This window comes from Triticum aestivum, chromosome 7D, assembly GCF_018294505.1.
Source record: "Triticum aestivum cultivar Chinese Spring chromosome 7D, IWGSC CS RefSeq v2.1, whole genome shotgun sequence".
NCBI lineage: Eukaryota > Viridiplantae > Streptophyta > Magnoliopsida > Poales > Poaceae > Triticum > Triticum aestivum.
In genome coordinates this window covers 391,028,937-391,053,779 of record NC_057814.1, presented here as the reverse complement: position 1 = coordinate 391,053,779, position 24,843 = coordinate 391,028,937, and the positions used below count along the sequence as shown (strand labels likewise).

The following is a 24,843-nucleotide window of genomic DNA, read 5'->3' as shown; positions in this document are numbered from 1 at the left end:
AACAAGTAGGAATCTAGCCCAAAAGTGATGGACTGTTTCCTGAGGTTGCTGTCGTATGTACATTAAGTCGTATATATCCGGGGGACCGGAATTGCTTGGAGAGTATTGATTGTGGTGGGCAGGTGGGTTTAAATCCGAACCTTGACCCACTGAGGAATCCGAATTTTGCAAAATTTCTGAGGTAACTAGCCCAGGATCCGGAGTGTCCTGGGGGTTTTTAGGCTCAATGCCTGATTCTATGTTCGGAGGACAAATGGTCTCTTCTCGAAGATGGGTGTCTGGCTCGCAGGGCTCAGAGATCTGAACGTGGTTTGTTTTCAGCATAGGAGGAGCCGTATCCTCGACTTGCTCTTCCACGACGGTCACCAGGTGGGTAACAGGTGGGGACATGATTTCCCTCTGATCAGGTTTAAGCCCAATCAGATCATAATCTGTTGCGACCCCCAGGGCGGTGATGCGATCTAGCAATTCGTTTAAGGACGAGATATCTGCCGGATCCATCTTATCGGCGCTTTCGGGGTTGATGCAGAGATGGTTTTTGGCGATCTGGAGGACCGCTTTGGGCATGACGGCCGGGCGGGTGCCCATGGTGAAACTGCCAATCTGGAGGATCTGCCCAGGAACTAGGGCCCTTCCAGAGGTGATCTTGTCGCTGAGACAAGGCGAGCCATCGATCCTTCTATCGACAACACAGAGGAACTCTCAATGAAAGCACCAATGTCGGTGTCAAAACCGAGTGATCTTGGGTAGGGGGTCCCGAACTGTGCGTCTGAGGATCAAAGGTAACAAGAGGCAGGGGACACAATGTTTACCCAGGTTCGGGCCCTCTTAATGGAGGTAATACCCTACTTCCTGCTTGATTGACTTTGATGAGTATATGGGTTACAAGAGTTGATCTACCTCAAGATCGTAATGGCTAAACCCTAGATGTCTAGCCTGTATGATTGTGTTGATCCCAACGGACTAAACCCTCCGGTTTGTATAGACACCAGAGGGGGCTAGGGTTGTACATAGTCGGTTTATAGAGAAAGGAAGTTTCATATCCGAACGCTAGGCTTGCCATCCACGCAAAGGAGAGTCCCATCCGGACACAGGGGAAGGCCTTCAATCTCGTATCTTCACGACCCATTAGTCTGACCCATGTCACATAGACCGGATGCTTGGGGACCCCCTAATCCAGGACTCCCTCATCCGCACGGTTATCATTCGATGACGATATAGTATTATATGAGTTATGTGATTTGGTGACCGAATGTTGTTCAGAGCCCCGAATGAGATCACATACATGACGAGAAGTATCAAAATGGTCGAGAGGTGAAGATTGATATATAGGACGATATTATTCGGACACTGAAAGTGTTTCGGTGGGTACCGGGTACTTATTGGGTCACCGGAAGGGGTTCCTGGCACCCCCGGCAAAAGATATGGGCCTTATGGGCCAAGAGGGGAAACACACCAGCCATAAGGGGCTGGTGCGCCCCCCATATGGGCCGGCCTAAGAGGAGAAGGAAAGAGGGGAAGGAAAGGAAAGGGTGGAATTTGATTCCCCCTTCCTTCCCTCTCTCCCCCTCTTTCCTTCCCCCTTTGACAAATATGGCAGGAGGGCCCGCGCGGCTTGGGAGGAGCCCAAGTAGGATTCGGTCCTACTTGGGCGCCTCTTGGCCTCTCCCTCCCCATCCGACCTATATATATGTGGGGGGGGCGCCTAGCACACCCTAGACATTTGTTTAGCCATGTGCGGCGTCCCCCTCCACCGTTTACACCCCCGGTCATATTTTCGTAGTGCTTAGGCGAAGCCCTGCGAGGATCACTTCACCATCACCGTCACCACGCCGTCGTGCTGACGGAACTCATCAACTACCTCGATGTCTTGCTAGATCAAAAAGGCGAGGGACGTCACCGAGCTGAACGTGTGCAGAACGTGGAGGTGTCGTGCGTTCGGTACTTGATCGGTTGAAGCGCGAAGAAGTTCGACTACATCAACCGCGTTGTGAAACACTTCCGCTTACGGTCTACGAAGGTACGTAGACACACTCTCCCCCTCGTTGCTATGCATCTCCATGGATAGATCATTGCGTGTGCGTAGATTTTTTTTCCATGCAACGATTCCTAACACTAGCCCCTCCTGCCTTCCCTTCTCATGGGAGAAAGGAAAGGGAGGGGGGTGCTTCCCTCCCATGCCTTTCCCCCGCACCTAAACATGGCAGGGGGTGCGGCTTGGGGCAAGACCCCAAGTGGGATTCGGCCCCACTTGGGGCACCTCCAAGCTACCTCCTCCCTCCCCCACCTATATATATGTGGGAGGGGCGCCTAGCACACCCAGAACAATTGCTTAGCCGTGTGTGGCGCCCCCTCCACCGTTTACACCCTCGGTCATATTTTCGTAGTGCTTACTCGAAGCCCTGCGGAGATCACTTCACGATAACCGTCACCACGCCACCGTGCTGCCGGAATTCATCCACTACCTCGCTGTCTTGCTGGATCAAGAAGGTGGAGGACTTCACCGAGTTAACGTGTGCTGAATGCAGAGGTGTCGTACGTTCGGTAATTGATCGGTTGGAGCGCGAAGAAGTTCGACTACATCAACCGCGTTACTAAACGCTTCCGCTTACGATCTGTGAGGGTATGTAGACACACTCTCCCCCTCTCGTTGCTATGCATCTCCATGGATAGATCTTGCGTGTGCGTAGAATTTTTTTATTTCCCATGCAACGCTTCCCAACAAAAACTATGCCCCTCGAGTCTACTTTTACCATATTACTAAAACCAAAAATACATTGATGCAATTTATTTACTTTTATTTTACTTTTCAATTTATCCATCTACCATTATCAGATTTAATCCTTGCAAGTAACGAGTTCAAGGGGATCGACAACCCTCTTGCCCGTGTTGGGTGCAAGTATTTGCTCTTGTGTGTGTAGGTACTATTGACTAGGCGTTTGCGTGGATCTCCTATTGGTCCGATATTCACGGGTAGTCTCCCCGACCAATTTTCCTGATACCCACAACTTGTTCGGTGAAATGCCCACCCCCACGCCGACCGATACGAGGTTCTAGGTGGAAGTATTGGAGGATATGATCAACGAGGGTGGCCAATAGTATGATGAAGAAGAGATTCAAGATGGCCAAGACGCTACCTCCCAAGACGCCCACGACCAAGACAACGACCAATACAATGATGGCCAAGACTCCGAAGGCGAAGATTGTGTTGACATCGATGGAGAGCCATTGTTGTCTGATGAAGAGCTTGTAAAGCAAGGACGACCACAAAAGAGGAGGAAAAGTGTGAGGAAGGGAGCATATAGAGAGGATGAGGACAGTTGATTTGCGAAGTTTCGATGATAATTGGTCAAGATCCCAAAACCGTCACCGAGCAAAAAGGAACAACATTTCCAAGGCGGATGCCCAAAGTTTAAGGAGCAATATGTGGCCCAAGGAAGAGGTGGGGGGGGGGGGGGCTCGTCGGTCCCCGACCCAAGTGAAAGAAGAGACCTAGGGGAAGGCCAATTCTAAAGTGGATGCAAAGCTTGATGCTTCGACAATCACCTTGCAAGAAAATTTGAAGGGGTTCATGACCCAAAAGGAAGAGAGGGAAAAGAGGAAGCGCCAAGAGAAAGAGGAGGCCATGAAGACCTACTTCGACATACAAAAGAAGAAGCTCGAGATCGGAGAGGCCAATGCCAAAACAAGAGCAAGGGAGGTCGAGCTTGCGTTAATCTGCAAGGAAGTGGAGATCATGGTGGGCGACACGAGCAAGATGACTCCAAAAAGGAGGTTGTGTTTGAGGGGAAGCAAAAGTTCATCCAAGACCGAGATGCGTGATCATCTTCTATTTGTTTGTTTTTCATGAACTAGGGTCAAGATGCATGAACTATGCCCGTGGTGATCCTTTTGTTCCAATGCTGTATTTCTATGTTTGATTACCAGAAAATGGAAGTTGGAAAAACGGTCGAGGGCAAAATGGATCGGCGCACTACCCAAACAGACCATTTTTTTAGACAACCCAAACAGACCAAATGGGTTGGCCAGTTGGGCGCATTGTCCAAATTGATGCAGATATGGGCCAAACTAGCGACCCAACAGACAAAAAAGATCAAATTCATGTTCGTTTGGGTCGGCGCGTTGGAGTTGGCCTTAGTACAAACCGGGGTAACCAAGTGGACAACTTGCCTGCTGTGCCTAGTTTACTTATTTTTTTTCTTCTTCAACTACAACGCTAAGCGACAGAGTGATTTCCCTGTTTGGTTTCTCTTTTCTTTCGTTTTGCTTGCCCGGGTTTTCTTCTGTGTTTTTCTTTTTCTTTTCTCTTTCTCTTTCTTTGTTCATTTTATTTTCCTTTTTTAAAATCGTGAATAGTTTTCTTAAATTCTTGACCTTTTGAATGCTTTTTAAATCCATGAACTCTTTTCAAATTTGACAAACTTTTTTCTCAAAACCCGTGAACTTTTTTCAAATTCATGTATTTTTCACAATTGATGAACTTTTTTCAAATTCGTGTTCTTTACAAAATCTGCAAACTTTTTCAAGTTCGTGAACTTGTTTTTCAAAATTGATGCACTTTTTTGCAAATTCATGAATTCTTTTCTCAAATCCTTAATTATTTTTCAAAATCCATGAACTTTTTTGAAATTTGTGTTTTTTTTCAAAAACAATGATATTTTTTCAGATCTGCAAGTTTTCTAAATTACCGTGGACCTTTTCTAATTCATGAACCTTTTTTCTTAAAGTTGATGATTTTTATTTTCAAATCCATGTCTTATTGATTTAAAAATCTTTTCCCCATTATTTACGGATTTTTTGAAATGTTTTTTTTCAAAAGACAACAGTTGATCGGTCAACCGTGATCGTGCGATGCGAACCAATGCGACTCTGGACGAGCGACAATGTAGCCATGATACTGGGCCGGTTCAGAACGCGACTAGGAAGCCCCTGCTCTTTTGTCCATTCAAATTAAACGAAGCCCATTGCTAGGCCCAATCTGAGGCCCGGCGTCCTCCCGATCCACTGCTTGTCTCCAGCTCTCTCTCTCGATGGAACCACCTCTAATGGACGGCTTCGATCTTCCCACCACCTCCGGCCCGTCTGCTACAATCGCCGGCGGCGACGACCGGCCTCCGGAGATCACCGGGGACGGCGGCTTGGAGGATGCGGACACGGGTCCTCATCCTGACAGGTGCGAGGCGCTGGCTGCGGCCATCGCAGGGGTGCTAGGCAGCGCGCTTGAGGAGCATGAGGTGCGCGCCGCGGCCACCGCCCAGAGCCAGGCCGAGCTCGCCACCGCCATTGACCGCCTCAACGGAGGTAGGTGGTTACCTCCTGCATCATCTCTTACGCCTTGGCCCCAAATTTACTTGCTCCCTGCTGCTGCCTCTGCGGCCATCCTGTGGGGGATGTGCGGGCTCGTCTTCGCCTAGGGTTTTGTTTGCGCTTTGTGGCTAGTTTGCGTTGAGGTGTCTCCGGCATGTGTTTTAATCAAATGATTCGGTACAGATTAGCTCTGCTCTAAGCGAATTGGATTAATTGATACTTACTGTTTAGATATGGCATCTGACTGATCTAACGGCATTTCTAACTGATCCCCTAAAAAATAGCGGAGTATCCGGCCGAGTAAACCTTAGTGGAGTATTTATACTCCACTAAGTTTTGGTCGGTTCTAGCCGATCCCCTAAACTTAGCGGAGTAAAACGTAAATTTGCATAAATTCAACCTAATTTCAACCAAAACTTGCATGCATTTAAACATAAGTTCAAAATAGATAGTCTTGACAACCGAATATTAAACATAAACTTAAACTTAAACTACATTAAACTTAAAACTACACTAAAAACTACTCAACCTCAACGGCCGTAGTGGAGGTCGAGCCAATCCTTCCTCGACAGGCCACCCTCGGTGAGAGCCGGGTCTGGGCCGGTGCCGTCGTTGTCGCAGTCGGGGAAGATTCTCCGCCACTCCTCGACGTCGAACTCCTCCTCCTCGCCGCCTTACACCTCGTCGTTGGAGATGACGATGACCTCCCTGCCTTGTCAGCGAATATCGCCCGCTCCGCTTCCACGAGTTCCGGGTGCTGGCGGTGGAGGTCCTCCATGTACGCCTCGTCGGCGACCTCCGCCTCGAGGCGCTCCCTTGCCTCTCGGTCCTCCCGCGCCATCGCCGCGCTCACCACACCCGGCTTCGGTAGGACGAGGTGGACCGACGCCGTCCCGAACGGGAAGTTCAGCCTCGCATCGCGGCCGTGGAATTGGACTTGCCACTGGTCATACTCCATCGCCGCGAGCTCCGCCTTGTGGAACGACCCGTTGCACTTCCTCTTGTGGGTCTCCCGGTCGGTGATCTCCACCACCCATATCCCCCGCAAACGCCACCGGACGCTGAGGTAGGTCCTTGTCGGCGGCTGCGGCGGAGGGAGCTTTGGGAAATCGGCGGATCGGGTGGGGGCGGGCCGATTGGGCAAGCGGCGGTGGCTAGAGGGTGCGCCAGCGGACGACGACCCGCGGGCATGGCGGCGCGGATCCGCGTTGCGGATCGGCGGCGGGGACCTCTGGCCACCGCGTCCGGCCATTGGGAGGTGAGGAGGCGGCAGGGAAGGGCGGGGGAGGCACCGACGGCGGGGCAAGGGGGAGAAGTGGAGGCAGAGGAGAGGGAGAGATTTTTTACTCGACCGCCGAGCAGTGGAGTAAAAATATGGAGATTGCGGCCGAGTAACTTTTTACTCCACTATGGTCTATTGGGGATCGGTTAGGTCCCCCCTCTAACCAGTTATTGGGGATCGGTTAGAAATGCCCTAAGGACCAACAGATTCTGCTTTAAGCTCCTGAATTTTTGTGGTACAGTGTGATATGGGTACTCGCGCTAGTATTACTCTTTTATGGTCATTCTGGTACTGACTCAGCCTTGTTGTCTAAGCAGTAGTTAATGGTATTTTTCCGTCAATTCGAACCGAAGATTATTCTTATTGTAGAGATGCTCATGCTAGTATTTGGTTTCAGTTTTGTTGCAGTGCAAGTAGTTTTTCGGAACAGAGGGAGTATTTATGAACTAATAATAATGTAGAGCATGTTTTTAAGTGGCATGGCTGACTTGACAATAATTGCGTATTCAGAGGAAGTATAATACTAGTACCACCTCCGTCCTGGTTTATTAGCCCCCCTTGTATTTTGGGTCAAACTTTGACCTGATTTAACTACCAAAAAAAAGGTTATATACCATGAAAATAGTATCATTGAAAACCTCTTTCAAATATGAATCCAACAATATAAGTTTTGTGGTATACAACCTATATTTTGTTAGTGAAATCTATGGTCAAAATTTGGCACAAAATACAAAGGGGACCAATAAACCGAGATGGAGGTAGCACGCTATAAGCCTGCTTATTACATGACATTTTTGCCTATGTGGAAAAGAGAGGTAAGGAAAAAGAAAAGGAGTGAGCTCTACGTGTGCTCCTAGGTAAAAAAAATTAATGAGAGAAAAATGAAAGAGAGTGAAAAAAGTACTAACCTAATAGCCAACTCTATACAGTAATTAAGGCTGGCTTTTGGTGATATGGCAGATTTATATATCCAGCTGCTGGCTCTATTATTATCCTACATAAGTGAAAGACAAACAAGAGTGGTTTGGAATATCATCGGGGCTCAGTTCTTGGATAAAAAAGTGCACTTTGAAACACCCAAACAACAAAATGAAGTATATTAAGCAACCAACTTGGTGGACAAACGCATAGAAATGAAGCCAGGGAGGTGCTAAGTTATGGCATACAAAAGGGTTCACTAGATTGGAATTAAAATTATATTACTGAAAAGTACATCACTGTCGATACAGACACAAATATGATAGTTAAATTGACAAAACACATGGAAATACGCAGATTAAGATAAGTACCTGATTGAGGAAGATTTGGTCCAGCAAACCATAGTTGCTACTCTGGGTTCTCCAATGCTTGTTGCTTTCCATAAAAAGCAGGACCTATATGGGTAGCGAATCTTTGGCTCCGGGTGATGCGCACCCCCTGTATCTGGACGGTTCTGGTGTTTAAGATCAGGACATAGAGTAGTGGTATTATGTTGTATTGACTATAATAAATTGTTTGTTTATTACCTGCACACTTATATAAGTTGAATACGGTAGAAGCAAGGCTTCTGTGGCGCCATCAAAACATGAGTGTACAGGTTTATCGTTGGCTTTCCTTCCCCTCACGCAAGGCGAGTAGGGCGAAACCTCCTCACTCAATCTCTGCTGGCGAGCCCGTGGAATCTCCTCCCCTCCGATGGCGGAGAGGGGAATCTTGGTGTCTCGAGTCCGGTTAGTAGATAGGTTAGGGTCTTAATCCTCACAGGGGTGGCGCTCGGATGGATGACGGTGCTTCATCTCCGAGTCAGTCTTCCGGGCTTCGATCCTCCTCAAGTTCGTCCGTCAGGATGGATTAGACGGAGCTTCGGAGTAGATTCTTGCTATCTTCTTGGGGCGGCGAGGTTAGGGTTTCTCGTCTTGCATATGAGACGGTGAGATTTCGTGTCAGGTTCTTTGAATTGATTTAAGGGTTCAACGGCGACGCCTGCGGCTTTGGGGCGCTGGTCCTTAAGGGCACGTGCACGAAGACTTCCCGGCTGTCATCGACAAGGTCAGGCTGGTTCCGGTGTGGGAGCGGCGACAGCGGTTCGTCGACAGCTCGTTTAGCGGCGGTAGTGGTCGTTCGGTGGTCCAAAAACCTTGACGTATTTTTATTACGTTTGGGGTGCTTTGTACGAATCTTTATAATAGATCTGAGCCTTTTCAGAAAAAAAAAAGAGTGCAGGTTTTTGGCCCTTTTGTTTGCGAAGACAGGTTTTGCCCTGTGCTCTGCACCCTACCAGCACCATCGAGTTAATTGCAAGGAATTAAATGCGGTCTTAGGGTAACTAATGTACATTTAATCATGTTGCCTATGAGAGATTGCTTATCGTGCTTGCAGTATTGAGAGGCACACGCGGGAAGAGGATTTGTAGCACCTGGGTGCTCCACACCCCTATGTGAACATTAAATTCAAAAAATACCAGGAAATTTCAAAAAAGATCTGGGATTTTGGAATATGAAACCTGGGAACCCAATATACTTTCGTGTGAAATTTCATGAACAAATACCAGGAAACGTATCTGTGGCAAAAAAGACAAATAATTCTTATGTATAGAAAAAAAAACTGTTTGGATGGATTTTAGTTCGGACTGTATTTTTGTCGCCACGGATACATTTCCTGGTATTTTTTCTACGGAACTTCATAACTTCATACGGGAGTAGACTGGGCACCCAAGTTTGATAGTCCAAGATTTCAGTTTTTGAATTTTCTTGTATTTTTTGAATTTAATTTCATATAGGGGGGTGGAGCATCCATGTGCTCCTGTGTATTTCCCGGCACACGTGATCCTACCTTGAACCATGTTATGTGAAGTACATCAGCATTTGGCAAGATATCGCCCCAGAGATTTATACTTCTGTTATTGGATGCTTATTTTGTGGTTCATATGTTTCTGAATTGAACTTTGTGTTGTTGTTTTTCTCTGCATGTATATTGCTTTCAACTCATACTCTCCCTGTGCGTCGTGAATTTTATGAAATTATGCCTCTTGGTTTCTACAGAACTAGACAAGCTATTGGAGAATGCACCCTCCCCGGTAATAGCACAACATGCAGCAAGGATTTCCTCTATCCGCAAGAGAGTGTTAGCGCTAAACATGCTACTAAGGTCCATACAAAGACGTATAGATAATATGGATAGAATGATTTCTACTGGTGTTACAAGTGGTACTGTTCACCATACTAACACTATATCTGATTCTTTATTGCACTACTCGGCTCAGATAAACCTGATGAATTATGATATTCATGTTGTATTATGTTTGCAGATCATTCATCTCGTGTGCAGTTGCAAAACCAGAATTAAACTTGGATTGAGGTACATTACTTTGGTCTATTATCATTTCTTTTTCCAGAATATATTGTCATCTCAGCTGATATATGTATGGGTGCTCATGATAGACCTGAGTAAGCTACACTGTAGAAATATGTATGGGTGCTCATGATAGACCGGAGTAAGCTACACTGTAGAAATATGTTTGGGTGCTCATGATAGACCTGAGTGCTCATGATTAGTCCTGGCCATCTCCGGCCCGGCCCTAAAATCCAGGGCTTAGGCCCGATGGGCTTGCCCGTGGGCTGGGCTTGGGCCTGAGTTTTGAGCCCACCAGCAGGGCCTGGACGGGCTTGGGCTTGGCATATTGGCATTTTAAGGAAGAGGCCCGGCCCACGGCCCTAAGCCCTAAGGGCTACACTGTAAGCTACACTGTAGAAATATGTCGATGGATTTCGATAGTCTGAATCTAGTTCTGTAGATAAAAGCTTTCTTATATTTTTGACAGTAGATCAGTGATCATTCAGTCCAGTAGAGTTGTAGCATCTAGCGACTCGGTTTAGGATTATAAATGCAACAGTTTCATATCTGAAATATTACAAGCTTGTTCTAGCTTTAGATTATATAGGGTATATAATGTTGAGAATGGCGTTTTGGAGGCCGAGCTCCATGGAGCCCTTTATTTTTGAAAAATTCAAATTCAAATTTTTATGTTTCAAAAAATTCTGAAAAAAAATATGCGTATATGTAAGGATGTAACCCACATGTGTGTAAAAATTCATGATGAAATACCTTGAATTGCGACCTGTACAAAAAAGACAAATTCATGGCCTGAGAGAATGAATAGTATCATGTGTTAAACAGCCCTAGATTTGTCTTTTTTGCACAGCCCTCATTTCAACGTATTTTGCCCTGAAAATTTACACACATGTGTGTTATGCCTTCATGTATAGCTGTGTTTTTTTTCAGATTTTTTTGAAACGTAAAAATATGAATTTTGATGAAATTTGAAATTTGAATTTGGAGGCCTCATTGGAGCTCGGTCACCAAAAGGGATTTCCGATATAATGTTACATAAGAAAGAACCCTTTTAACTCACAGTTCTATGTTTACTTACTGATAAGTGCCTCCTAACACCAGTGCTATGAACTGCAGGATCTAGAAGGATATTTCCTGTGTTGCCCGTCAATTGCTCACCATTTCTGTCAGCTGAACTGTAATTCAATAGCGATGCAGGCGGCATTTTCACAAGAGGTTGTGTATAATAGTGAAGACTGAAGAGTCGTGATTGCAACTGCCCTCCAAATTCGCATCACTAGGAACGCTTCATTCTTTTTGTCATATAGTTGAAGTGGGATTAGTTCTTCGGTCTGAACAATCTCTTCTCCTTGGTGGCGTGGAAAGTGAAATGCGCTTCAGATGTACCAATTGCACTCATGTACCATTTTCTCTTGGGGAATCCGTCTCAACATGTACAACACTAGATTGCAAGGGGTAAACAATATTTTTATCTCATGTTGTGCAAATTTGGAATAACTGTGTTGTGAATATTGAAGATAGCAACCGCTTGAGTTCATGAATTATGTTGGCTGGTAGAAAGAAACCGTCAATATTCTGAAGATGCTTTTGGACCGGGACTATTCCCAAATTGTATGTGCTTCTTGGTCTAAACAATGAAGCCAATCAGCATACTGCCATATTCTTGCCGGCAAGGCAAGTTTGGAAGTTCCGAACAAATGATTTGAAACATGTTGGTTTCTTCCATGATCCAATTCTGAAGAAAAATCATGCAACTATGATGAGAATAAATGAACAGACACCTGAAGAACAATGGACGAAGCAATTAGCTTGTTCTCTTTAAAAAATGTTACAGTTTACAGGCAAAATAATGGTACAGTGAGACTTACTACCAAACTTCCCCAAGATAACAATGGAAAAGAAAAGAACTAAAAAATGAACAGATGTGTGGTGAACCTATGTCGGAGGTTGTGAACCAAAGCTGTACAAGGCCCCTATCTAGTTTTCTGTCTAATTTTACACCCAATATTACAACAACATCATCCAAAAAAATCTTGGTATCATGATTTTTCGCTGCCAATGGAACACCTCGGATCTTCCCTTCATGATCGCCTACCGCAAAGTATCCCCCAGGTGAGTACAGGAAGAACCTGCATTCATGGGTGTTTTCAAGGAGATGAGCATACATAAGAAGGTTTCATTCATGTTAATTAACTGCTGTCACCATTTTACCTGTGATGCTCCCCTCACAGGCGCATGTAGCCTTCCCTGTGGTCTTTGAAGAGTTTCAGGTGCCTCTTGTTCTGGGAGCCACTCCTGGTCAGCTCACGCCGGGTTCGCCATGCCGACACATGAGAATACAGTGAAGGGAACAGAAAGCAAAGCAGCAGGAGCAGCAAGATCACGGCGCATATCAGCATCACGTTGGCGAAACCGTCCAGATTTGCGGGGTTCTTGTTCTGCTCGGTCCATGGCACACCACCGACGTTCATCCCGAAAACTGCGTCAAATAGCAGGCAAGGATATATCCAGGTGATCACCCATGAGCAGGAAACAACCTGATGAAGGGGAAGTTCAATACGATGACCAACATGGATAACTTACCTCCGGTTACAATGGAGAGAGGGAGGAAAACTATGGAGAGGAATGAAAGATAGTATAGGCTCTTGTTGATCTGCTCTGACTGCCAGCTGTCGAGGCTGGCCTGCAGCGTGGTCACTCTGTTTGTTATAAATCCAAGGTTTTCCTTGAGCCTCCTAAGGCGGCCGATCAAATCTTCGAGGGCGGCAATATCCTCGGTTGCGAACCAACTCTTGCTCGCACATCTGTCCTTCACACGGGGGAAGACTTGTTCGCCGTGAGAAACCACCTGGAGGAACAGCATATTAGCATCAGGTCTCCAACTCTTATTTGGTATCATGGTATGGTAGGTCAGGAAACAGCAGATGATATTGATCTTGGGGTCACATGGACACTCAGTTAAATACATCACTGAAATACATCCCACTCAAGTCCTCCATATATCCCTTCAGAAATTTGGGAGGGGGTTCAACAAATACCTGAAGTAGGCGCTGTAAATCAAGGTGCATTTTGGGGAATCTCCTACCATCCAACAGAAGTTTTCTCATGAAGTGACCACCTGCAATCAACATACATAAGCATACCATGAAAAATCTCAAGAGACGATTTGCCAGGTGCTAGGTGAATACATTCGCCATCTGATACCTTGTAGATATATCCTTTGCATAATCAAACTAGACTATTACTAGACATAAACTAAAGTTATTCGATTATATGATATCACCTTACAAACAAATTTGAGTACAAGTTTATCAGTAGTAATGAAGACTTGCTTTATATTGCATTCCATTGACATTAACCTGTCTAGAACCCAATATATTGATGAACAAAATTCCCCCAATAACTCGCAGATGGTGCAGAAAAGATCATGTTGGGCCGCCGCTGCATTCATCGCATTTCAGAAAATAAGGTTGCTACTAAGTGCTAACATGACAATTCACATTCTACCATCCATAAGCAAAACCTGTTAAGTTCTTAGCTTCCTCTTTTATCTTTATTCCAGCACTAGGGCATCTTCAATCTATCAGGGAATGGCCTCTAGATGGAAAAACACCATTTGAGAATCAGCTTAAGCACAAATGTGGAACCAAAACTGTGTTGCAAATCGAACAATCCACAATTAACCCAAGAACATCAGCAAGCTCGTTTTGACCTTCCAGAAGTTCTCCCAGTTCGCCGTTCCAATGCACATCAACAATGGCAACAAATTTGACACCCAAACCCCCATTTCATTGCCACCAAATTAAGCTTCCGGTTCAATTAACATTATATGATGATGATTAATGCAACTCATGTTGTTCATACAACAAGAATTTGTCATCACCAACCACAAAGGCGTAGACATGAAGTTAGTATCAACTCCTAAAAGATTGCCTTTTCTTTGCAGAGTCTTAAAAAGATGACTAGTAGAATAAGCACCGTACCACATAGATTATTGTATGCTTTGAGATTACCAGCCAAGAAAGCAACCTCCGTCACCCACCTTTGTCGATGTGCAGCTCGATGTTGTCGATCTCCATCTCGAGGCGCGTGACAATGTCGTGGACGTGGTCGACGTGCGTGCCGAGGACGTGCACGAGGAGGTTGGACACCGTCCGTGGCACCGGGTTGTCGGTGTGGGCTCCGTCCGCGTGGTTCATAGCGAGCAGCGACTCGAGCAGGCGCTCGTCGATGACGACGCCGCCCTCGACGGCGCGGCCGCCGCCGTGCCCCTCTTCGGCGAGCGAGGCGGCCACCCCGAGGGGCACCTCCGAGAGGAGCGACGCCTGCGTGGTCCCGAACGCGAGCCGCGGGACGGCGCCGACGGACACGGTGACTACGGAGCTCTCGGTGACGCGCGCGGCGAGGCGGATGGCGAAGGCGCTGCCGAGCGGGCCCGGCGCGCTGACGCGGAGCACGAGTGCGCCGCCGCCGCCGTCGGCGACGCCACCGCAGTGCGGGCCGTTCCCGACGAGCGCGAGGATCTCCTGGAGCGTGAGCGGCGGGCACAGGAGCTCGATCAGCGCCTGCGCGTGGTGTAGCGGCTTCGCGGCCGCGCCACCGGTGAGCAACCGCGGGAGCTCGACGTGATGCCACGTGAACGCCCCCGCCGCGGAGGAAGGCGACGTCTTCGGCGACGTAGGCAGGTCCCATGTCGCGTCCAGATACCGCCCTTCGCCGTCGAACTCCAGCGCATGCCGCGGCACTGCGCCGGACGCGAGCGGCTTGCCGATCACCGGGGACGGCGACGGGGGAGGCGGCCCGCCCCGCGGCCGCAGCATGTTACACCCCGCCGCCTCCACGAGCGGCGAGGCCTCTCCGTTTCCGGCCGCGGCCGCCATTGGCGTCGGCATTCGCGTGAGGCGCCGGGGAACAACAGCAGCGGGAACGGACCGGGCGGGAAGCGCGGCTGACCCGGCGGGGACTATATCATAGTTTCTCAGCTGTGTCGAGGTCCAAGTCGTAAATTGCGAAGCAGGGGACGTGGAACGCAGGGTCCTTCCTGTAAAAGAACCAGGGCCGTCCGGCGGGGGTTGTTAAGCTTAATTGGGGAGGTTGTTACCCGCCCGCAGTATGATAATAACAGCAATAATGAAGCTGGTAATCTTGGCATGAGGTTGACTATTTTTGGAATCTCTCTCTCTCTCTCTGTTCCGTGCGCCGGTGATGCGTGATGGAACATGGATCACGATCTGCAGGTGTTATAATGGAAATTTAAAATCTGATGATCATTAATCGCACGTCTAGGAGGGACCGGCAAGGCTGGCCGAGGTCGGAGAATCTGTATCCAGACGAGCATCCCCACTCCTATTTGACCGCTGAATACATAAACCAAAAGACTGAAGTATCGTCTTCATTTTTCTACGGATTTGAAATCTATATCAAAGTTTGTTACTTTGTTTGATTATATATAATACACCACTCCAGCCCACTCCCCCCTCCCCTTCGTCTCATTTTACCTGCTCTCTCGGATGTTCACTTGCTTCATATCTTATCGGACGTGGGTGTTTCTGTTGATCCTGGGTTTGGTTCTCCGTCCCAGTTTCTCTCTGTCATTAGGGCTAATGAGGTTGCCCAAGCGGCGATTGCCAAGGCCAAGGAGGCCGCGGCCTCTGCTGGCGTTGTTGCTGCCCAGGGGCCGGTAGGGGATACTGGGGCGGCGGACGGTTGTGGCCTGTCGCCTCCCCCCCCCTACCCAAGTCAAGAGGGGTCCGACCAAACGTTCTAAATCCTGTTTAGCCGCTTGCAGGTCTAGTCTCCGCATTAAAAATTTGTCCTATAAATGAAAGCCCTATTCTGGAACGTTAGAGGTTTCGCCGCTAGGGGGCGTCGAGACCAGATTCATGTTTTGGTTTGCGGGGATAACATTGACATTTTAGGCTTAGTGGAAACTTTTAAAGAATCCTTCTCTCCTTCTGAATTGTCTGCGGTTGCAGGCATGGACAGATTTGATTGGCATTTTCTTCCTGCCTCGGGTCATTCTGGAGGTATTTTGACTGGATCCAAACGGGACGTGTTCGACTTCATTACTTTTGACCACGGTATTTTTTGGGCAAGTGTGGTGGTTCATCACCCACAGTTAAACACCTTATGGGAATGCCTAGTAGTTTACGGGCCCGCTGACCATTCACTTACGTCCATTTTCCTTGATGAGCTTTATCATAAGATTGAATCTTGCTATTTACCTTTATTGATTGGTGGTGATTTCAATCTTTTGCGCACTCCGGCTCACAAGAACAATCGCAACTTTTCTTGGCCCCTTGCCGATGCCTTTAATGAGTTCATTAGCAACTGTGCGATTCGTGAATTACCGAGGGTGGGGGGCCGGTTCACTTGGTCCAATCATCAGGCTAACCCTGTCCGGTCGGTGCTGGACCGGGTTTTTGTCTGTGATAGATGGGACTCCCTTTTCCCTCGGCCTTGTTGAAGGCCAGACATGCGGTTGGGTCTGATCATGTCCCCTTGGTGGTGGACGCGGGCCTTAATTCTATTCTAACCTCTTCCCGTTTTCAGTTTGATGCCTCATGGCTCCTTGTGGATGGGTTTACTGATTTGTTGGCCACCAAGATTTCTACTTTTCTTAACACTCCACACCGATCCTTTGGCCCCATGGACGATTGGCACAAATGCTCTTATGAGCTGCGCAAATTCTTAAGAGGTTGACCTTGTAACAGGGCTGCTGAGCAACGTAAAGAGAAAGATACCCTTGAATCTTAGCTCCGGGCCTTGGATCACTTTGCGGATGTATCTGGGCTTTCTGCTTCTCAATGGTCTGTCCGTTATTCTTTGGAAGATGCCTTGATGCAGTTGCATCAGCAGGCCGAAAGTTATTGGCGCCAGCGTGGCTCTCTTAACTGGACCTTGAAGGGTGATGCTATGACGGCCTACTTCTTTGCGATTGCCAATGGTAGGAGACGGAGGTGCTTCATTGATAGCCTGATCATTGATGGTGTTAGAACTACGGATCAATCACTCATCATGAATCATATAGTGGCCTTTTTCTCTTTTCTTCTAGGTGCCAAGCCTGACCCTGGCCTTTCCCTCTCTTCTACCTTTTGGGATAGTGACAATAAGATTTCCCGCGCTGAAAACGCGGAATTACTGGTCCCCCTATCTGATGAGGAAATTTGGAACGTGATTAGCTCGGCCAATTTAAACGCTGCATCGGGGCCTGATGGGTATTGTGTCCTCTTCTTCAAAAAAATCTGGCCGCAGCTGCGGGTGCTTGTCTGCATGATTATCCAAGGGTTCTGTCTGGGGACAGTGGACATTTCTCGACTGAACTATGCGGTCATTACACTCATCCCTAAAGTCAAAGGTGCTGATTTGATCTCGCAATTTCGGCCTATCGCTCTCATTAATAATTTCGCTAAATTCCCTGCTAAAGGGTTCGCCACTCATCTTCCCCCCATTGCCCATCGGACCATCAGCCCCTTTCAATCAGCATTTATTAAAGGTCGTTTCATTCTGGATGGGATCCTGTGTTTACATGAAATAGTGCATGACCTAAAGATTCGTAAGTCTAAATCTGTGATCTTAAAGCTTGATTTTGAGAAGGCCTATGACTCGGTGAGCTGGCCTTTTTTGAGAAAGGTTCTCCTGGCTAAAGGATTCAATGGTGCCTTTGTCCACAGAATCATGCAGATGGTCTCGGGGGGCCATACTGCCATTTCTATGAATGGCCAAGTTAGTCAGTTTTTTGTCAATGGTAGGGGCCTAAGGCAAGGGGATCCTGCTTCTCCCATCCTGTTTAACTTCGTAGCGGATGCCTTATCGCGTATTCTCTCCAGAGCAGCTAACCACGGGCATATCTCTCCGGTCATCTCCCACCTTATCCCTGAAGGGGCCACTCACTTACAATACGCGGATGACACCATCGTTATGGTTGATTTAAATGACTCTTGCCTTGCCAATCTCAAATTCATCATCCTTTGCTTCGAAGCCATGTCGGGCCTTAAAATCAATTTTGCGAAGAGCGAGGTTATTGTCACTGGGGTGGATGAAACTGAAGCCTTAAGGGTGGCCCGTCTTCTTAATTGTAAACTAGGGTCCTTTCCTTTCAAATATTTGGGCCTTCCTATCTCCCCGGATGTCTTGCATACTAAGGAATTTGCTCCGGTGGTTTCCTAGGTGGGTAATAGGGTTCTGCCCTGGCGTGGCAGATACAATACCAACGCGGGTAAAGTAGCACTGATCAATGCTTGTTTGTCTTCCCTTCCCATGTTCTTGATGGGCTTTTACCTACTCTCGGGAGGGACTCATGCTGGCTTTGATAAGCACCGTGGGGCTTTTTACTGGAACGCTACTGATAACCGTCGCAAGTACCGCTTCGTTAGATGGAAGCTAATCTGTCGACCCAAAAACCTTGGAGGGTTGGGTATTATTAACACCTCCATCATGAAACAATTCCTTATGATTAAATGGTGGTGGAAAATTATGAGTGGTGGGGTCCGCCATTATGGTCATCTATTCTTAAGGCTAAATATTTTCCCTTATCTAGTCTGATGTTTGCCAATGCGCGTGGTGGGTCCCAATTTTGGAAGGCCTTGGTAAAAGTGAGGCCCCTTTTCCAGGCTCATGCTAAGTTTGTTGTTGGGGATGGCTCCTCCATTAGATTTTGGCTTGATTGGTGGTGTGGAGATTCACCTCTCTCCATGACCTTCTCCACCTTATTCTCGTACTGCCCTGATCCAGAGGTCTCTATTGCGGAGTTGGATGCGAATGGGTGGGACCTGGCCTTTCGCCGTTCCCTTTCGCCTGAAGAGTTCGAAGATTGGCAACGCCTTACTGCCTTCTTCCCCACGCTCTCGACGGAACTGGATTCAGTGATCTGGCCCCACACCGCCTCTGGTCGCTTCTCAGTGAAATCCCTTTATGCTAAGCTTATTGGTGGCACTCCTACTAACAAATTCTCTCAAATCTGGAAGGCCCAAATCCCCCCTAAAGTGAAAATCTTCTTATGGCAAGCCTTCAGGGGCCGGCTGCCTTCGGCTGACCAAATTCGTAAGAGAAATGGTCCGGGATCTCAGTTCTGTGCCCTGTGTGGTGACTTAGAGGACACGACTCATATCTTCTTCCATTGTGTCCTAGCCAAGCTTATTTGGAGTTGCGTCACAGAGTGGCTTCATGTAGCCTGGGATCCTGTTTCGTTCTCAGAGCTCCGAACCCTTGCTAGTAATTTGTCGGGTGTAACCAGACGTATCTTTTGGGTGGGCTTGGGAGCAATCTGTTGGTCTCTCTGGACGACTAGGAACAAATTTACTATTGAGCATGTGTTTCTGGCTAAACCTGCTGATTGCTTATTTAAATCGTGTGCTCTATTGCAGCAGTGGAAAACATTGACTAAGGTGGACGACCAAGATGCGTTGTTTGAGCTGATCTCCAAAATTCGGGCCTCGACGTCTAATCTTTGCAGACAGGAGCAGGATGCTTAGCTAGTGGGTGCCTCATCGGCTAGTCTTTTGGACAGTAAACTTTCCGGCCTGCATGCCGTGTACTGGCTAGGGAGCCATGTAACCCCCCTTTAACTTTCGTGCGTGTGACCCTGGATGGGGTGTGGATGGTTGTTTGTTCTGAACCTCTGTGTTTGCTACCTGCCTTATTGCTTTATTTATAAAGTCGGGCGTATGCCTTTTCTCTAAAAACATACAATTCGTCCTAAGATGACCGAGCCAATATAAAATTTCTCTTGAAATGTATGGTACTACAAAAGAATTCTTAGAAAAATTCATACCGGATTTAATTCGGAACGACCAAGCTTCTCCGGCAGAAGAGGTGTGATAGTCTTATTCTCAAGCTTGACATTACCCGTGCCTTTGACTCGGTTGCTTGGCAATTTCTCATGGATATTTTACAAATGATGAAAGGTTTTGGGCCTAGACAGTGTGACTGGATAGCTATGATTCTCTCCACTGCCTCCTTGAGTGTTTCTCTGCTTTGGTACTCAGATTTGGCATGCCCGTGGACTCCGGCGAGGTGATACCCTATCCCCGATGCTCTTCATTGTGGTCATGGATGTTCTTAATTTCCTCTTATCGAAATCCGAGGATATGGGGCTGCTTACTCCCTTCCTGTTAACATTGTGCCGTCCAGACTCTCGTTATACGTGGATGATGTTATTTTATTTCAGCAGGCCTCACCGACAGATGCCCAAATTGTTGGATCTATGCTCCAGGTTTTTGCTAATGCTTCTAGTCTAAGGTGCACTCCCCTCAAAAGCTCGATTTCACCCATTTTCTATGATGAGGACATTGCCAATGCTTGTTGCAATTGAAGGAAATATTCCCTAGAGGCAATAATAAAGTTATTATTTATTTCCTTATATCATGATAAATGTTTATTATTCATGCTAGAATTGTATCAACCGGAAACATGATACATGTGTGAATACATAGACAAACAGAGTGTCACTAGTATGCCTCTACTTGACTAGCTCGTTGATCAAAGATGGTTATGTTTCCTAACCATAGACATGAGTTGTCATTTGATAAACAGGATCACATCATTAGGATAATGATGTGATTGACTTGACCCATTCCGTTGGCTTAGCACTTGATCGTTTAGTATGTTGCTATTGCTTTCTTCATGACTTATACATGTTCCTATGACTATGAGATTATGCAACTCCCGAATACCGGAGGAACACTTTGTGTGCTACCAAACGTCACAACGTAACTGGGTGATTATAAAGGTGCTCTACAGGTGTCTCCAAAGGTACTTGTTGAGTTGACATATATCGAGATTAGGATTTGTCACTCCGATTGTCGGAGAGGTATCTCTGGGCCCACTCGGTAATGCACATTGGCGCCGTTGCCGGGGAGGTGAGTGCTTGAAGGTATATCTTTAGATCTTGCAATCGAATCGTTTCTTGTTTTAGCACTAGTTTAGTTATAAAAAAACTACAAAAAAAATGGAATTGAGTTTGCCTCATACGCTTCATCTTTTTAATATCTTTCGTGAGTATGATGGAAAGGAAAATTGTGCCAAAGTGCTAGAAGAAGAATGCATTAAAATGTTTGGCACTAAGTCTTTGAATGATGAGCATGATTGCAATGTTGTTAGTATGAATTCTTTGAACATCCATGATGCTAATGATATGCAAAGCCACAAGCTTGGGGATGCTATGTTTGATGAAGATGATATGTTTAGCCCCCCAAGCTTTGATGAGCAAATTTACTATGATGAAAGCATGCCTCCTATCTATGATGATTATTGTGATGACACATATGCTATAAAGAATAATGATAACCTTGAAACTTGTCATCTTGATCTTAATTTTCAATCACATGATAGCTATTTTGTTGAGTTTGCTCCCACTACTATTGATGAGAAGAATTTTGCTTATGTGGAGAGTAATAAAATTTCTATGCTTGTAGATCATGAAAAGAATGCTTTAGGCGCTGGTTATATTGTTGAATTCATTCATGATTCTACTGAAAATTATTATGAGGGAGGAATATATGCTTGTAGGAATTGCAATAATATCAAGTTTCCTCTCTATGTGCTTAAAGTTTTGAAGTTATGCTTGTTTTGCCTTCCTATGCTAGTTGATTATTGTTCCTATAAGTTGTTTGCTCACAAAATCCCTATGCATAGGAAGTGGGTTAGACTTAAATGTGCTAGTCATATTCTTCATGATGCTCTCTTTATGTTTCAATTCTTATCTTTTATGTGGGCATCATTGAAATCATCATGCCTAGCTAGGGGCGTTAAACATTAGCGTTTGTTGGGAGGCAACCCAATTTTATTTTAGTTTCATGCTTTTTGGTTCTGTTTAGGAATAAATAATCCATCTAGCTTCTGTTTAGATGTGGTTTTATGTTTTAATTAGTGTTTGTGCCAAGTAGAACCTTTGGGAAGACTTGAGTGAAGTCTTTATGATCATGCTGTAAAAAACAGAAACTTTAGCGCTCACGAGATTAGCTAAAACTTTTTACTGGAGAGTGCTATTTAGTTGATTCTTTTTGCAGATGATTACTAGACAAATTCCTCAGGTCCACCAATTTAGTTTAGAATTTTTGGAGTTCCAGAAGTTTGCGTTAGTTACAGATTACTACAGACTGTTCTGTTTTTGACAGATTCTGTTTTTCGTGTGTTGTTTGCTTATTTTGATGACTCTATGGCTAGTAAAATAGTTTATAAACCATAGAGAAGTTTGAATACAGTAGATTTAGCACAAATAAAAATAAAGAATGAGTTCATTACAGTACCTTGAAGTGGTGTTTTGTTTTCTTTCGCTAACGGAGCTTACGAGTTTTCTGGTAAGTTTTGTGTTGTGAAGTTTTCAAGTTTTGGGTAAAGATTCGATGGACTATGGAATAAGGAGTGGCAAGAGCCTAAGCTTGGGCACCCCAAGGTAATATTCAAGGACAACCAAGAGCCTAAGCTTGGGGATGCCCCGGAAGGCATCCCCTCTTTCGTCTTCATTCATCGGTAACTTTACTTGGGGTTATATTTTTATTCACCACATGGTATGTGTTTTGCTTGGAGCGTCATTTTATTTTCTTTTGTTTTGCTTGCTGTTTGAATAAAGTATCAAGATCTGAAATTATTAAATGGGAGAGTCTTCACATAGTTGCATAATTATTCGACTACTCATTGATCTTCACTTATATCTTTCGGAGTAGTTTGTTGTTTGCTCTAGTGCTTCACTTATATCTTTTAGAGCACGGCGGTGGATTTATTTTGAAGAAATATATGAACTCTCATGCTTCAATTATATTATTTTGAGAGTCTTTAGAACAGCATGGTAATTTGCTTTGGCTATGAAATTAGTCCTAATATGATAGGCATCCAAGAGGGATATAATAAAAACTTTCATATAAAGTGCATTGAATACTAGGAGAAGTTTGATACTTGATGATTGTTTTGAGATATGAAGATGGTGATATTAGAGTCATGCTAGTTGAGTAGTTGTGAATTTGAGAAATACTTGTTCTAAAGTTTGTGATTCCCGTAGCATGCACGTATGGTGAACCGTTATGTGATGAAGTCGGAGCATGATTTATTTATTGATTGTCTTCCTTATGAGTGGTGGTCGGGGACGAGCAATGGTCTTTTCCTACCAATCTATCCCCCTAGGAGCATGCGCGTAGTACTTCGTTTCGATAACTAATAGATTTTTGCAATAAGTATGTGAGTTCTTTATGATTAATGTTGAGTCCATGGATTATACGCACTCTCACCCTTCCATCATTGCTAGCCTCTCTAAATACCGCGCACCTTTCGCCGGTATCATACACCCACCATATACCTTCCTCAAAACAGCCACCATACCTACCTATTATGGCATTTCCATAGCCATTCCGAGATATATTGCCATGCAACTTTCCACCGTTCCGTTTATTATGACACGCTTCATCATTGTCATATTGCTTTGCATGATCATGTAGTTGACATCGTATTTGTGGCAAAGCCATCGTTCATAATTCATTCGTACATGTCACTCATGAGTCATTGCACATCCCGGTACACCGCCGGAGGCATTCATATAGAGTCATATTTTGTTCTAAGTATCGAGTTGTAAGTAAATAAAAGTGTGATGATATTCATTATTAGAGCATTGTCCCAGTGAGGAAAGGACGATGGAGACTATGATTCCCCCACAAGTCGGGATGAGACTCCGGACGAAAAATAAAAAAAAAGAGAAAAAAGAGGCAAAAAAAGAGAAGGCCCAAAAAAAACAAAAAAATGAGAGAAAAAGAGAGAAGGGGCAATGCTACTATCCTTTTACCACACTTGTGCTTCAAAGTAGCACCATGATCTTCATGATAGAGAGTCTCCTATGTTGTCACTTTCATATACTAGTGGGAATTTTACATTATAGAACTTGGCTTGTATATTCCAATGATGGGCTTCCTCAAAATGCCCTAGGTCTTCGTGAGCAAGCGAGTTGGATGCACACCCACTTAGTTTCTTTTTGAGCTTTCATATACTTATAGCTCTAGTGCATCCGTTGCATGGCAATCCCTACTCACTCACATTGATATCTATTGATGGGCATCTCCATAGCCCGTCGATACGCCTAGTTGATGTGAGACTATCTTCTCCTTTTTGTCTTCTCCACAACCACCATTCTATTTCACCTATAGTGCTATGTCCATGGCTCACGCTCATGTATTGCGTGAAGATTGAAAAAGTTTGAGAACATCAAAAGTATGAAACAATTGCTTGGCTTGTCATCGGGGTTGTGCATGATTTAAATATTTTGTGTGATGAAGATAGAGCATAGCCAGACTGTATGATTTTGTAGGGATAGCTTTCTTTGGCCATGTTATTTTGAGAAGACATGATTACTTTGTTAGTATGCTTGAAGTATTATTATTTTCATGTCAATATTAAACTTTATCTTGAATCTTTCGGAGCTGAATATTCTTGCCACAATAAAGAAAATTACATTGAGAATTATGTTAGGTAGCATTCCACATCAAAAATTCTGTTTTTATCATTTACCTACTCGAGGACGAGCAGGAATTAAGCTTGGGGATGCTGATACGTCTCCAACGTATCTATAATTTTTTATTGTTCCATGCTATTATATTATCTCTTTTGGATGTTTAATGGGCTTTACTAAACACTTTTATATTAATTTTTGGACTAACCTATTAACCCAGAGCCCAGTGCCAGTTCCTGTTTTTTCCCTTGTTTCAGTGTTTCGAAGAAAAGGAATATCAAACGGAGTCGAAACCGAATGAAACCTTCTGGAGAAGTTATTTTTGGAAGGAAAGCAACCCGGGAGACTTGGAGTGCACGTCAGGAAAGCAACGAGGGAGGCACGAGGCAGGGGGCGCGCCCACCCCCCTGGGCGCGCCCTCCACCCTCGTGGGCCCCTTGTGGCTCCCCTGACGTATTTCTTCCGCCTATATATATCCATATACCCTAAAACG

General features: G+C 45.6%; 2 protein-coding genes across 3 annotated transcripts; one reads left to right on the top strand and one right to left on the bottom strand.

Annotated features, from left to right (window-relative positions):
* Positions 1-4,994: 4,994 nt before the first annotated feature.
* On the top strand, positions 4,995-11,499 carry LOC123168581 (uncharacterized). 2 transcript variants are annotated; one of them, XM_044586466.1, is made up of 4 exons: positions 4,995-5,301; positions 9,610-9,774; positions 9,876-9,925; positions 11,036-11,499. In XM_044586466.1, exons 1-3 carry the CDS (start codon positions 5,031-5,033, stop codon positions 9,911-9,913), a joined length of 474 nt encoding a protein of 157 aa, XP_044442401.1. In that variant the 5' UTR covers positions 4,995-5,030; the 3' UTR covers positions 9,914-9,925; positions 11,036-11,499. The 2 variants fall into 2 exon arrangements, with proteins under 2 accessions (XP_044442401.1, XP_044442402.1); XM_044586467.1 differs by having other exon boundaries at positions 9,876-9,929; positions 11,251-11,499.
* Positions 11,500-11,716: 217 nt separating this feature from the next.
* LOC123168580 (uncharacterized) lies at positions 11,717-15,071 on the bottom strand. Its single transcript, XM_044586465.1, has 5 exons — positions 13,962-15,071; positions 12,958-13,037; positions 12,503-12,767; positions 12,131-12,398; positions 11,717-12,048 (listed from the first exon to the last, which is right to left on the bottom strand). Exons 1-4 carry the CDS (start codon positions 14,809-14,811, stop codon positions 12,145-12,147), a joined length of 1,449 nt encoding a protein of 482 aa, XP_044442400.1. The 5' UTR covers positions 14,812-15,071; the 3' UTR covers positions 11,717-12,048; positions 12,131-12,144.
* Positions 15,072-24,843: the final 9,772 nt, after the last annotated feature.

What these genes read in the sequence shown, in the direction of transcription:
- LOC123168581 (XM_044586466.1), top strand. Translation starts at nt 5,031, where the DNA reads ATGGAACCACCTCTAATGGACGGCTTCGATCTTCCCACCACCTCCGGC. An exon ending in CATTGACCGCCTCAACGGAG is followed by an intron (nt 5,302 to 9,609) that starts GTAGGTGGTTAC and finishes TGGTTTCTACAG; the next exon opens with AACTAGACAAGCTATTGGAG. An exon ending in TTCTACTGGTGTTACAAGTG is followed by an intron (nt 9,775 to 9,875) that starts GTACTGTTCACC and finishes TTATGTTTGCAG; the next exon opens with ATCATTCATCTCGTGTGCAG.
- LOC123168580 (XM_044586465.1), bottom strand. Translation starts at nt 14,811, where the DNA reads ATGCCGACGCCAATGGCGGCCGCGGCCGGAAACGGAGAGGCCTCGCCG. An exon ending in CGAGCTGCACATCGACAAAG is followed by an intron (nt 13,038 to 13,961) that starts GTGGGTGACGGA and finishes TGTTGATTGCAG; the next exon opens with GTGGTCACTTCATGAGAAAA. An exon ending in TCTCTCCATTGTAACCGGAG is followed by an intron (nt 12,399 to 12,502) that starts GTAAGTTATCCA and finishes TATTTGACGCAG; the next exon opens with TTTTCGGGATGAACGTCGGT.